At 42.1% G+C, this 13,842-nt stretch overlaps 1 protein-coding gene across 2 annotated transcripts; it reads right to left on the reverse strand.

The window, feature by feature from the left end:
• Positions 1-1,053: 1,053 nt before the first annotated feature.
• chn2 (chimerin 2) lies at positions 1,054-12,939 on the reverse strand. 2 transcript variants are annotated; one of them, XM_079756727.1, is made up of 10 exons: positions 12,678-12,939; positions 11,928-12,000; positions 7,805-7,893; positions 5,443-5,698; positions 3,235-3,408; positions 2,918-2,995; positions 2,572-2,682; positions 2,383-2,481; positions 2,110-2,215; positions 1,054-1,920 (listed from the first exon to the last, which is right to left on the reverse strand). In XM_079756727.1, exons 5-10 carry the CDS (start codon positions 3,272-3,274, stop codon positions 1,749-1,751), a joined length of 606 nt encoding a protein of 201 aa, XP_079612853.1. In that variant the 5' UTR covers positions 3,275-3,408; positions 5,443-5,698; positions 7,805-7,893; positions 11,928-12,000; positions 12,678-12,939; the 3' UTR covers positions 1,054-1,748. The 2 variants fall into 2 exon arrangements, with proteins under 2 accessions (XP_079612853.1, XP_079612852.1); XM_079756726.1 differs by lacking the exon at positions 7,805-7,893.
• Positions 12,940-13,842: the final 903 nt, after the last annotated feature.

A 13,842-nucleotide genomic window follows, 5' to 3' on the forward strand; every position in this document is an offset into this window, starting at 1 on the left:
TTACATTGCCAAGCCGGTTCGGTCACGGCTTGGCACGCCCGGCGATTTCACCATCTTATCTCAAGTTTCCTGTATAAAACCGAGGGGCTAAAATCCCCTGTTCTTCACAGCGCGGGCTTTCTTGGTTCACTGGAGAAGGCGGGTTGCGCACGGAGTCTAGACCTCTTTAGAATAATTTGCATACTCCTGAATGTTTTTATTTATATAAGACCCGCATGCAAGAATGAGTTCACATCTGCGTTTACATGATCAGCAGCTCGCGGTTTCACTTTCTCTCCAGTTAGAACTGCTCATGATGATATCGCTGCTGCGTCGAATGAAACCCAATATACCGCCAATGTGTGTAGGGTCCGGGAGGGTAAATTGGGGTGCTAGCTCAAGCAACCTAATCGCAAACCTAGGTTAGGCTACTTTTTAGCCTGATGCTGATGCTGTTGCTGTGCCAGAGCGTTCCCAGTTGCTAGGGAAACCACCTGACGTCGCTGCCCGGTGCAGCAGTGTGAACTGCCCAGTTTTTAGAACGTCGCAGCCCCGTCTCATCGCAAGGAGGCGCAAGGAGTTGCGAGTTGCAAGTCGTTGCGAGGAAAATCTTAGGACTGAGAAGCGTTGAGACCAAAGATTCAACACTTCTCAGTGGTGGAGGAAATAGGAATATATGTTTTTTTCATATTTTTATTTTTCATATAATCTCCATTCTTTTTTACCCCAAAAATAATTTTGGCTACATTTTAAGAATATTAATGTAAGGACTAATATTTATGACTAATTTGACCTTCAACAAATGCATTTTTTTGTAAACAATTTTTTGTGTTTTTTTTTTAAATGTCTCTTTTAAAAGTACCTTATTAAGGTTTGTCTAAATCCAACTATAAGTGTACCCTTTTAATTGTCGATTAAGTATTTTTTGCCTCAACTGTTTTAGTTAATCTTCCATAAAAAGCACATTTGATCATTGTTTTACAAAGTTTTAGTCTTTAAAAGGGTACATGATTAAACATTCATAATTTATTTCCGTAGCAAATTTCTCCCCTGAATATTTCAGTGTTTCAGGTTACAGTTTAAATAGGCCTACCAAACGATAGCCCCCCATTCTTAAATTCTGAGTGGAAAGAATAATAGATCTTAATCAAAATACCATTTGCAAGGGGGGTAAAACAACCAAACCCATAATTGTTAATATATTTAAGACATACATAATTAAGAGTCATTCTAAAAATAATACATCTTTATAAAAAAATTACTCACTCTTAAAAACGTTGCATCATAATTTTGCAAAATATAGATCATTCAATGATCTATAATTTGGTCTAAAAATATATCTTCATAATCTGTTTTGACTGAAACCTTCTTTTCAACTGCATGCCCACAAATAACACACTAGTGACAAAAAATGCAATTGACTGGTGAAACTTTGAAACCAAAAGTATAATGGTTCATGAGCCTTCTCTAAACCTAAATCTCGAGATAAATGATCACTCTATAACTTAAAACTGCTTATTGGTTAAGTCTCCAATTTGAACGTATTTTAACCATGTTGACAAAATGATATTGACACAACAGTAATAACACCCTTAGCCAAAAACCTGGTCATGCAGTAAAATATTTTAAGTTCAATATGTTTGCAAGGTAAACGTTTTAGAACACCTTTTGACACAGCAGGGGTGGCTTACATTTCCTCTTGAACAGAAGAAATTATTGTCCTTTGCTTTTTTGCAGTGCCAAGATGGTAATGCAGAGCTAGGGAAAGTTCAGAACAGTACATCTTCATGCTCGATCATCAGCTGAATGACTAATTTCTGCTGCCTCATGTCATTCAGAGTTGCCAGTGGATTCTGCTCAGGTGGCTGCATTAACGTCGGCCCAAACACAATCCCCAGGTTGTCAGCATTCATTAAATTTTCCTTTTCAAACATTGTCACCCTGCAAAGAGGCATACAAAATAGAGTAAACATTTTAAATAAAAATATATTCAATGTAACAACTTTTAAATACAAAATAAGAAAAAAAAAGTTAAAAGTTAAAAGTTAAAAGTTTAAAGTTCAGTTCATATGGTATGAAGTTAATTTGAATACATATTGATCCCTGATATTGTAAGATGTGTCAACTGACCTTCTGAGATGGGCCATCAGGTAGCGCAGCGTCTCGTAGTGCGCGGGAGGGAGCTGCAGCAGACTTTCATGGATACCCTCCAACCGGGAGTCAGCATTGGTGTTTTCTATAAGAACACATTACATAAATAAATACGTGACACAATCCTAATCCCAACCATACACAATTCAGCATCAACAAATGCAAAATGAAATGATATTGCATCCCCCTAATCTTTGTAACGTGAATGCTCTACTAGCTATAATGAACCACACAGATGTTTGTGTTACTTACTTGCAGCTGTAATAAATGTGGAGAAGAGTTCAAAGGTGATGACCGGAATGGGCAGGTCCCTCAGGTAGAGCTTCAATGCTCCGGTAATGATGTTGATATCTGCATAAACGTCAGCGCTGATGTCAGCCTTCTCCCCATCTGTTGACAGACGAGTGTGTGTGAATAAACAGTATGTTGGTGTGACTAGACCATCAAAGGTGATGACCGGAATGGGCAGGTCCCTCAGGTAGAGCTTCAATGCTCCGGCAATGATGTTGATATCTGCATAAACGTCAGCGATGATGTCAGCCTTCTCCCCATCTGTTGACAGACGAGTGTGTGTGAATACACAGTATGTTGGTGTGACTAGACCATGAGGTGCACACCGGGGTGTCACAGGGTTTTAATGTGTCACACAGAACATGTTCTGTTTAGGCCTCGGCTCCCGGTGAAATTAGATTTTCATTTAAAATCGTTCTCTCCTCCCCAACTTCAAACAAGAAGCAGATCCAGTGCCAAGAGATGTAATTATTTTATTAAACTAAAGCAAACATACCTCGGTCAAAGGCGAGTCTCACATCATCGACGTGCTCTGAGAAGCCTGACACGCGGTACAGTCCCTCTGATTTCAGACCTGGAAATTAAAAATAACGTGAAGGCTTGTGTTCTGTTTTCTTTCCTGAAAGCAACAACTTGTTACTTTGCTGCACAGAATTGATATCAGGGGAACAGTTGAGTTCTTGTTCAAAAACGTACAAAGCAGTCTGGTCTACACAATGAAATGGATATAAAACATTTACAGAAATGATCATATGGTCAAAGTGCAAAAAAAAATAGCAATATTCCAACTGAATAGAAGGGGATTTGTTTTACCTCTCATCTCTATTTCTCGAATACACATGTCCATCACCATGGGCCTTGTTGCATTATGAGCCTTGACCAAGGTGGTGAGGTCACAGCTGAAGATTTTCTTTATTCTGCAGAGGTCTGGCTGGCAGTCGCTGGGAACCAGTTTGGAGCACTGCTTGTGTACATTCAGTCCACAATCTAAGATCAAATGTGAGAGAGAAAGAGGAAAAGATAACATATACCAATCAGAAGACTAAGACAATGGTTAACTATTATACAGTACACAACCCACATGGAGACAGTGTATGCTGGGTAGGGGACAGGAATAGAAGAAGGGAGTTTGGTGGGGCAGCTGGCGAGAGGGCAGACTGTAGAATCCGCTACCCGTGAGGTACCTCGTAATGAGAGATAAAAGGTGGTGAGACCCAAAGAATGGAGCGTTTTGAGTGCTTGTTGCAAGGTGTGTCTGGGGACCTTGACAGAGGGGTGAACCTAATGACCTGGCCCTTTCACAGCCCACTGGTGGCGGGGTCCTGCACTTTCGATGCATCATTATTCTTAGTCAACGGTTTTCTGAGCAGCACCAAATGATGAGACGTAGGATCGTAATATGGAGAAAATAGGACAAAGAAATCTCTGGTTTTGTCCAACAGCACATGGGGTGTCTGATGATAGTGGGTTTGGCCTCAGGCCCATCACCATGGATAATGGCTCAACAACCAGCCCTCTGTGTGAGGGGGAAAGGTCTCTGAATCCGTCTCTCTTTAATACAACTTCTTTAACTCAGGATTCTTATGACCTCTTCAATAGAGGATTGAAATATCTACTTAACCACAACAACATAATCCATCCTATCTGCTGTTGTACTGGGCGGCTATAAAACCTTTGTTTTGATTGGTTGCCACATATGGACAGTTGTTTATGGGTGTCCCTGGATTTATGAAATGAATAACTACTGTATAGCTACGTGTGATATAGACTATAGAGTAATCAAGCTAAAAACTATGAAAGTATTAACCTCACTGCAGAAATATGAAGACAACATTTACAACATAGCAAGTATATGCAAACTCGGCCGATAAAGTTGTGCTTGCCTCAATTTAGTGCAAATTGTAGTAGACTGAGTTGAGATCCTTTTCGTGTTTTGTGAGTGTGATAGTCCACACTACACCAACTGTATGGAGCAGAGTGGGGCTCAAATGGAAATATGAAATGAAAATTTGTTTATCTGAGCAGCGGACACCCTGGGCTATGAGACCCCACATAAAGTTGGCACAGTACTCGCACCAGTGTGGCCCGCGGAACGTGTGCATCTGGAGATCAATACAAAGACGGACATGGAGAAACCAAAGAGATGAATATGTCTGTTCATGGACATTGTAGACTGACCACAGGAGTTACGAGCCACATAACACAATACAACAGCATCCATGTAGATGTGTTCAGATTAAGATTAGAGTCTTTTGATTTCAAGTTACAGTATCTGAGACCCCCAATCCCCCATGCCAAATTAACACATTTTATTAAGGGATAACGTTGGTGTTGCTGGCATCTGTTTCTGGGCTGTGAGACAAACTGAAACACCCACACAACCCAAGCAACAGATGCATGATGGACGCTGGCATGAACAAAATGCATGTCTTTGTTCAGAAGTGCACTTCTGACACACACACACACACACACACACACACACACACTGTTACTATTAGATCAGCAAGTGAAGGTATCAGAGGAGCGGTGGAGTAGAGAGGTTTTGTTCTTTAAAAGCAGACTGAGCCTGAGGATATTTAAGCCTTTTAACTGAAACATAAGATAGAAACACTTTCTAAACACAATAAAATACTATGTTTAGTCACACTGATTACTAAGGCAAAGTATTAGGGATCTTATTAAGTGGTTAAACACAAAATAAGTGAAGTTACAAATTGTGCCAGTTTTATCCAGAGCAGAGCATGGATCGTGATATATTTGTAATATATAACATATTTTCAGCAGCATCTCTTTTCAGAATCCATCCTGCGGCCATATAGCATGGAAATTGATGTCAAAAAATGTGATGTTATTGTATATGTTCTTCTCAGAAGAGGATACAAAGGAACCTTAATCGCCTGACAGGAAGGCACATTTTAAAGTTCCCAGGTTCAGATTATACACGGCCAGGTCAGGTGGGGAACCTTCGGAAGCGTCCCTAGACAGTGAGGTGTTAGGGTTAGGGGTTAGTGATAGGGTTACCTTGAAGCTGTGGCCCTTGGTGTAGGGACCTGTCTTCTCAGGGCGTCTTCTCAGGGCGTTCCTCTGCTTCCCAGTTTCCCTCCCAGGGCCAACGCAAGCAGCTTCCTCTCCTGTCTCTTGTGGCCCTTGGGGGCTATGAGCTCCCCTCCGGGCGCTCCTGGGCTCTCTTCCACATCCATAGCTGCTGACCAGCAACAGGCAGGTCCTCGCAGACCCTCCCTCGCCCAGCGAGTGTCTGGAGGCCAGCCATGTGAAGCTGCAACAGCCAGTGACAGTAAACACACAACTGATAGACTGAAGCCTATGTCAGGAGTAAAAGGAGGAGGGGGGGCACTGTCGCTTCTAATGGTTTGTCGGTCAAGGGGAGGGTTTGGGGGAGGAGGGAATGATAAAGCAACAAGAGCAAGTAAGAGTAGAGCAGCAGCAGGAGAGAGTAGCTTAAGGGCAGGAGTGTGCCTCATACAATGAGCCTCACACACACACACACACACACACACACACACACGCACACACAGAGAAACAGAGAGAGAGACAGAGACAGAGAGAGAGAGAGCTTTCAGGGTTCACATCTCTTGGGTCACTGGATCGGCCCAAACTCTGTCAGCCAGAGGGCAGAAACCATGGCACTATTAGCACGCAACCTTCTGGATAGACTCCCCTTCACTTAGCAGGGGGATAATGCTCTGGCTCTCAGCAGCCACCAACTAGGCACAGGTCCTCTCTACACACAATGGGAGTTGTAGCAGCGCTTATGTGGTTGATACAGTATCCCTCCCTTCATATGTCAGTGTGTCATCGGTCTATCATTCCTTGCCCCACCGTCTCTCCCTGGTCTGGAGCCTACTCACTCTTTGAACAACAGAGGACTACCAAAAATAAAACTACACTCAACAAAAAATAGACTGTATTCCTCTGCCCAAATTGTAATCCTGTAGTGCCGAAACCCAAGTCAAATCCCCTCAGGATCTTATTGGCAGGGGTGTAGCCAGATACAGTGGGCAGAAGGCCTGTTGGCCATGTCTGCATTACAGTTGTCCCACTTTATGTTGGTGTAAACATCCCATCCACAGTAGGAGCCTGTGCGCTTCCAAAAAAGAAAACGAGACAGAGAGAGAGAGAGAAATGAAAGCTGCAAAAATGAGCTAAAATACAAAAAATACAGAGTATGGCTATGTGTATAAGACAAATGGCTAACAGGACAGGTTTGAAGGTAATTATCTTTGGGTTTGACATGACTTGATTGATTGCAGGGGACAGAACCCCTATCGTGATTCATACTACAACATACTGTACCACTAGCTAGCACTGAATAGTGCGGTCAGACAGACAGTCCGCTGCAGAAGTAGACACAAGGGGAGGGGGGGGGGGGGGGACTGCGACATGTTTAAAATAAAATACTGTTCCAGCAATAGCATGCCTGCTATGCAGTGGTAATAGCATTTTGTACACTAAAACACTTTGACAATGTCTTAATAAACAGTGTGTCAATATATATCGCTGTATCAGAGAATGTTAAAACAAGAGCTAAGAATATTTGGTGACCCCTTTCTACAATTCAGTATGTGATGGATGAAAGTATGTAAATCCTGGGATCATCTACTTGACAGTGACCTTTTCTGCAGCCCTGAAGCAATGGCTTATTCTTGAAAAGGATTCCTCTTTTAAGATATATTAAAACAATTAAATAAATACCCCAAATATAAATTGATTGAAGGATCAATGAAGAGACATATCAATAGATGCACCCTTTTTGATTTTGATAAATTAAAAACCTTGCACCAAAAGATAGAAAATAGTTATGTTGTGATTGCCACCTGGTGGAGGGACAGCGATATATATATATTTTTGCCATTGAACCGTTGACAGAGAACATGGTACGTCATGAACTACGGCGTGGCTAGGCTCCCACGGAAGCAAATCTCTCCTTGATGTTGTCCATGGACCTATTATAGAAGGGATAGCGAATTAAAAAATGGCGCCCATTCATTCCTATGAAAACTGCTCAATGGCGCAGGGCAAGGGCATGGAGAGATTTGCTTCCGCAGGCAAGTAAAGAAAAGAGAGTGAGCCAGAAAACAGGCCCTGATAGATGCTCTGCTCTACTCCCCACTGTAATTGATAATAATAATTATAATAATAATAACAATAATAATAATAATAATAATAATTGATCCGTTTTTTACAGCGCTTTTCTAAATACTCAGACGCCTCAATACCAGTGCCAGTAGACAACCCTCACCCCCACATCGGCGTCGTCATCAGAAGATGAAGGTGTAAAGGACTGGCATGAAAAGAAGATTATTGTCAATGAATCCAGCCTCATGTCACTATTCAAATTTTGCCAGATGTGCGGGAAAACTACTTCATTGAAGACCATCCTTGATTCTGGGGCAGAGAGGACGGTGAAATTGATGTGTCTTGGGGGGCATTCTGGGACTTGGACATCTTCACCTGACATAAGAGGAATGCCAGAGGTTAATCTCCTTTCAGCTGCAGCTGTTCTGTTCAGGGGTGGCACATACACGGAACTCTCAGACTGGTGCTGTCTCCAAATGATTGGAACAACTACATTTTATAACATTCAGAAGGCGTACTTGCACCCTGCTATTGAGAACGTGCATAGGGAGAAAATAACATAACTCTTTATTTGCAACAGGAAGATGGGAAGGGGCCACACTTGGCAGGTGATGGCCGATGTGACTCGTCAGGTTTCAATGCAAAATACTGGCACTACACCTTTATGTTAGACGACACAAAGGACATACTCCACACAGAACTGGTGCAGGTAAGATACATATAAATGGATGCAGAATAACAATAATGGAAAATTACTCTTGCTATGTTGAACATTTTGATAACATCCAACTTATCAAACTTGAATCTTTAGTGTACAGAGGCCACCAGCTCTGGAGCCATGGAGCCACTGGGTTTTATGAGGGGAATGACTGAGCTTCTGGACTTGGGCCTTAACGTGGAGGTGATGGCTACAGACCGCTCCACATCAATACAGAAAACAATTCGGGAACAATATCCTAATGTCCAGCACGAACTTGACATCTGGCACACAGCCAAAGTATGTATTTTTTGCCATCCTGGTAAACATACACATGCAATTCCTCTCAGGACCTTCCTCCCATTGACGCCTACCCCCAATTGACACCTCATGGTGTCACTCTTCACCCCCGCCCAGATCTGTGCAGCCTTGCTGAACTCAGCTATTGTAGAGGTGTGATTTTTTTTCATTCAAGAAAACAGACAATCCACACGTCTACACTGGCTGAGGGAAGCAATGCTTCAAAGCTCGGGGAGGGGGTTGAAAGTGAGAAACTAGAAGGTGTTTGTGGAGGCTATCCTGTAAACCCTCGGCATGGATGGCAAAATGTTCCCAACACATAGCAAAACAGAATCATAGGTCCTAACATACAACATATTTGGGTAGTGCTCCCATTATGAAAGTATACATTTACATAAGTTTGGTACTGCACACATTGTTACCCCCACCATCCACCATTTTGCCTAACTGATCACCACACCTGTAGTTCTACCTCAATCCCAGTGGATATATATGGCTCAGACAAGGTGAATGGGGACAATACAGAAAATATTGGAAATTATTGGTGTTTGACCAAAATTAAGCTGCATTTACAATCACAGGTTTCCGGAAAAAGATACTGAAGAAGGGGAAAAAAAGGGGCAATCTTGCAGAAGTTCCTTTGGTTTACAAGGTTTAAAAAGACTACTTTTAATATCTTTCACAGGTCTGTCGTAAACCACATGTGGTTTACCTGTGCCACAAGTAAGCGTGACGTAGAGATAAGGAAGCAAATGCTGCAATAAAGCTTCTATCCGATTTGTTTACTTTTTTAGTAATAGTATTATTGAGAATATTTTCTTTCACCCAGGCACTGCAAAACCGGTGGAAGTTCATTCCACACCATGCTTGCAATGAACACGAATGGACAGATGGTGACGGAAAACGGCATCAGTGTGACCACGCTCCTCTTACCGCCAATGAGCAGAAGAAGAGGATGTGGATTGAGAAGGACTCTGTGGCATTTCAGGACCTGTCGTCGCTGGTCCTAGACAAAAGGCTTTTGAAAGACCTCGAGAAGATGGCCCTCTTCAAACATACTGGTGAAAATAGATGCCCCTTTTCTCTCGCATATTAACGGCCAAGTTAATGGCAATACACTATGGGGAAAGTGGACATGTCTGCAAGGCTGCAAGGCATTTGCACAACAAGGAAGTCAGTCGATTGGCCTGGCCTCAGTATCAGACTTAATGGCTCCCGTGGGAATGCAAATGTGAACTATCTTAACCTCTCTCAGTTAGAGAGAGAAAGCGATGTATCTTAAGATAAAGGGAGAAAGTATACCATTCCTTTTAATGTGAATAGTAATTATATAAACAAGGTTAATATAATTTGTATATTTTAGTTATGATTGATATTTCCACGACACTAATGAACATGTTCTAATTAGTCCTATCCATTCTCTCTTTTTAATTGCACACAGGGCCACTGGAGATCTTTCATAGTGCACTCCTGAAATACCTCCCCAAACGCCGGGCCTTCTCATATGATGGAATGAGGGAGAGGTGCTACCTCGCTATCCTAGAGCACAATGAAAACATTGTGAAAAGGAAACAAGCCACCACAGTGACAGTTGTGTTGCCATGTGCTCTTTGAATAGTATAATAACCAAAGTTAGAAAGTTCATAGCTAACTCAATAGGCATACGTCGCTGAAAGGTTTAATCTATTCCTGGGGAGAGAAGCCTACTAGACAAATCTTCATTCAGATTTTCTGTGTAATCATATTCCTTGTCATTTACAGGAGAACCACGGTTCAAACAGGTGTAGTGCAAGAAGTCCAAGCAATGGATATTGAAAACAATCTTCACCACCACACGCACCACCCAGTTTATCGGACATCTAATCAAGAGGGTCATGGACAGAAGACATGACCATGACCACCAATGCCAGCTACAGAAAAAAAGGCCTCAGTTAAGCCATTTTGAGAACTTTGCAAGCATGGATACAGGAAGAGCAAGAGGCAGAGGTAGAGGAGGAGGAAGAGGAAAGAGACATAGCGGACGTGGTGGAAGAGGCCGTGCACGGAACATTATTTCCGATGACATAAGAGCAACTTTGGTGGACCATGTCATAAACCATGGTCTGACTATGAGGGAAGCTGGGCAGAGAGTCCACCCTAATCTAAGCCGTTTCACAGTTTCATCCATAATAAGGACATTCCGACTGGAAAACAGGTATGTCTGCAACTCTCTACTTTCTACTCTACTCAGACTGTATCTAGAGTATTTGCAGTACTGTACCATATCACATGTACTGTATTGCAGGGTGGCTAATGCTACTTTTTGAACGAAAGTGGTAGTTTTGTGACATACTGTGATTACCTACATTGAGATGTTACAGTACTTTCTATGGTATATACAGTAAAGTACAGTATATACATTACTGTAAAAAAGAAGCAAACCAATACAGTAACATTTTGTGGTTGCTTTTGTCTATAGAATGACTAGAAGACCTTCTGGGGGCGGACGCCAACGCCTGTTCGCCCAACAGTAGGAACTTGCCATTGTGGACCTGGTCAGAGCAAATTGAGAACTGAATAAAAACAGTGAACACGAAAGACTGCAGTGTTTTATATAAAGTAGACTAGTGTGTTGCTGCTGGTCTGAAAGTGTATTCATATGATGCAAGTGTGTATCATTTTGTCATCAGAGTGCCATTTTTACAAAGAATTGTTAGGTTTCGATAGCCGAGTTTCAATTTGACATAGATGTGAATGGTTTATTTCCCAGTGTTGTGTCTTATTTGCTTGTGTGTTGAGTTTTGACATAATGAGCCAAATTTTGCAAAATGTGTTCAACCAATTGAAAAAACTGTAACAATAATACAACTTATGAAGAACAATAGTTGAGCGCTGCATGCAGCACTCAAACCATTTGTTCAATGGTTTGAACGAAGGTAAACCGTTGAAAAATGAATCAGTTACGATGTGTTGAATTGTCAGAGGTTGACCAGACGGCTTCAATAGGACCAACTGAAGAATATGACGATTTGAAACTAAAACTGTGATTCTGAAAAAAGTTTCTGTTTAGATACATATTATTGAAGATTTGTTAATGATTTCCTTATAATTATGTTATTAAAAGATATCAAGATGTGCATTAAGCATAAGGAAATGAGTAAACCTCATGTTATTTCAGTATATAAATTGAAATTGACATTTTCCTGACAAGATATTTGGTAGATGTGTAGTGGAAACAGCCCTCTGTGATCATCCAAAATGTGATATGTTACGTTTATAGATCCTCACTTTAAACATGTACAATATAAAAATATCAAATATCTAAATTCCAATTATATGACTTCTAAACTGAAATGGAAGTGAGACAGCAGATGACCCAACATAGTTGTTAAGAGTCAGAACGTGGTGTTTTCTCCTATGGGTGGTTATTTACCTCTTGCTGGTGAAGGTGGGAGAGGAGCAGTCCATCCTGAGGTCCCAGCCTTTCAGCTTGCTGTTGCTCCAACCTGGGACACACAAACACACACACACACACACAATTTAGTGAATATGCTTATCATCCGAATCCTGTAGTTTGAGGCCTTGATGGCCCTTTCTGGGCCTCCCTCTCCACTGACATTGGTGCTCGATTCCCATACTGTTCAGCTGGGAGACAAACACCCTAACAACTAGACAGACAGACAGACAGACAGACAGACAGACAGACAGACAGACAGACAGACAGACAGACAGACAGACAGACAGACAGATAGACAGATAGATAGATAGATAGATAAATAGATAGATAGATATGTATTTCATTCATCACCGAGGGGAATCTGCATTATAGCAGCTCACATTAAAAATACACAATAATAATAAAGTATTTCTTTATAATAAAATAAAATATATGCAAAATGTAATAATAATAATAATAATTCATCAAATTTATATAGCACTTTTTTTCTGGAAACTCAAAGCGCTTACAGAGAAGGGGGAGAACCTCACTAACCACTACCAGTGTGTAGCACCCACTTGGGTGATGCACGGGAGCCAATCATCGCCAGAACGCTCACCACACACCAGCTTGAGGTGGAGAGTGAGGGAATTAATGAATAAGCCAATTGTACAGGGGGATGATTAGGGGGCCAGATTGAATGAGCCTGGTTGGGCAATTTTAGCCAGGAAACGGGGAAACACCTACTCTTTGCAATAAGTGCCCTGGGATTTTTGTGACCTCAGGGAGTCAGGACCTCGGTTTTACGTCTCCTCCAAAGGTAGGCATCTTCTACAGCACAGAGTCCCCGTCACTGCACTTGGGCATCGGGGATTGATGTTTTTGGCCAGAGGGAAGAGTGCCACCTACTGGCCAACACCCAACACCATTTCCAGCAGCAACTCAGTGTTCCCAGTTGGTCTCCCATCCAGTACTAACCAAGCCCACACCTGCTTAGCTTCATGTACATCTAAATTCAAGTTATCTGACCTTAGCCTACCCTTATGGCAAGCCGAGTGTGCCACAATTCGCCTACAATTAACGGAGTTCTGACCCACTTTACGCCGTATTGAACGCCGTTCGACAAACCTTACGCCGTATTGAACGCCGTTTGACAAACCTTACGCCGTATTGAACGCCGCTTCATATGGCAAGCCAACACTGCCAGAAAACGAACCTCATGCAGCGTTTACACCGTAATGCGCAAAAAAAGCGTCGCTTTTCACGCTGCAATAAAGTCCTTCCGTTTTAAAAACCCCTGCTGTGAAGAACTTTGAGATTCACAACGCAGTGCACATGAGCGCTCGCTGTCGGGAACACGCGTAAGCGTGAGCGTCATCACTGCGAGCCGTCGCGTTATAATCAGGATAGTGATCGTGCCTTAAGTGTGTTCTGACCTAATGTAGCTAACTAACCTCATTGTTATTGTTAGCTACATTAGCCTTGTTAGCAAACCAGCTCGAAAACAAACAACACAACTTGACATTGTATTGCATGCACGTCAAGACAATCAAGTGTTTAAGAGCTTTTAAAATCAACATTGAAATGAGCAACGTGGTACCAAAAGGCCTACAAATAAACTAATTATCTTTACGGTGCAGCCATTTTTGTTGTCGAGTCATACGTACAGCATCACTGAACTCGGTAGATTCTCAGAATCCCGAGTGGGACTTTTTCCCCTCACGATTCGTACGGTTGAGTAAACCATACCAATGGATAGCGCCATACTCTCAGAATTACGAGTGGGAAGGTTTATACTACGACCAAAAGGGGGCGTGCCTCCGTGAAATGCCGCAAGAAAGCTGGGAGATTCACTCCTTACTCGTACGGGTGGGTGTACCATACAAATGGATAGCACCCAGTTTCGTCCCTC

The sequence above is a fragment of the Pollachius pollachius genome (genome assembly GCF_949987615.1).
Source record: "Pollachius pollachius genome assembly, chromosome: 1".
NCBI lineage: Eukaryota > Metazoa > Chordata > Actinopteri > Gadiformes > Gadidae > Pollachius > Pollachius pollachius.

Coding starts and splice junctions, on each gene's coding strand:
- chn2 (XM_079756726.1), bottom strand. CDS start 3,274: ATGGTGATGGACATGTGTATTCGAGAAATAGAGATGAGAG. Junction 2,996..3,234: donor TCGAGAAATAGAGATGAGAG/GTAAAACAAATC, acceptor TTTAATTTCCAG/GTCTGAAATCAGAGGGACTG. Junction 2,482..2,571: donor TCCGGTCATCACCTTTGATG/GTCTAGTCACAC, acceptor ACGTTTATGCAG/ATATCAACATCATTACCGGA.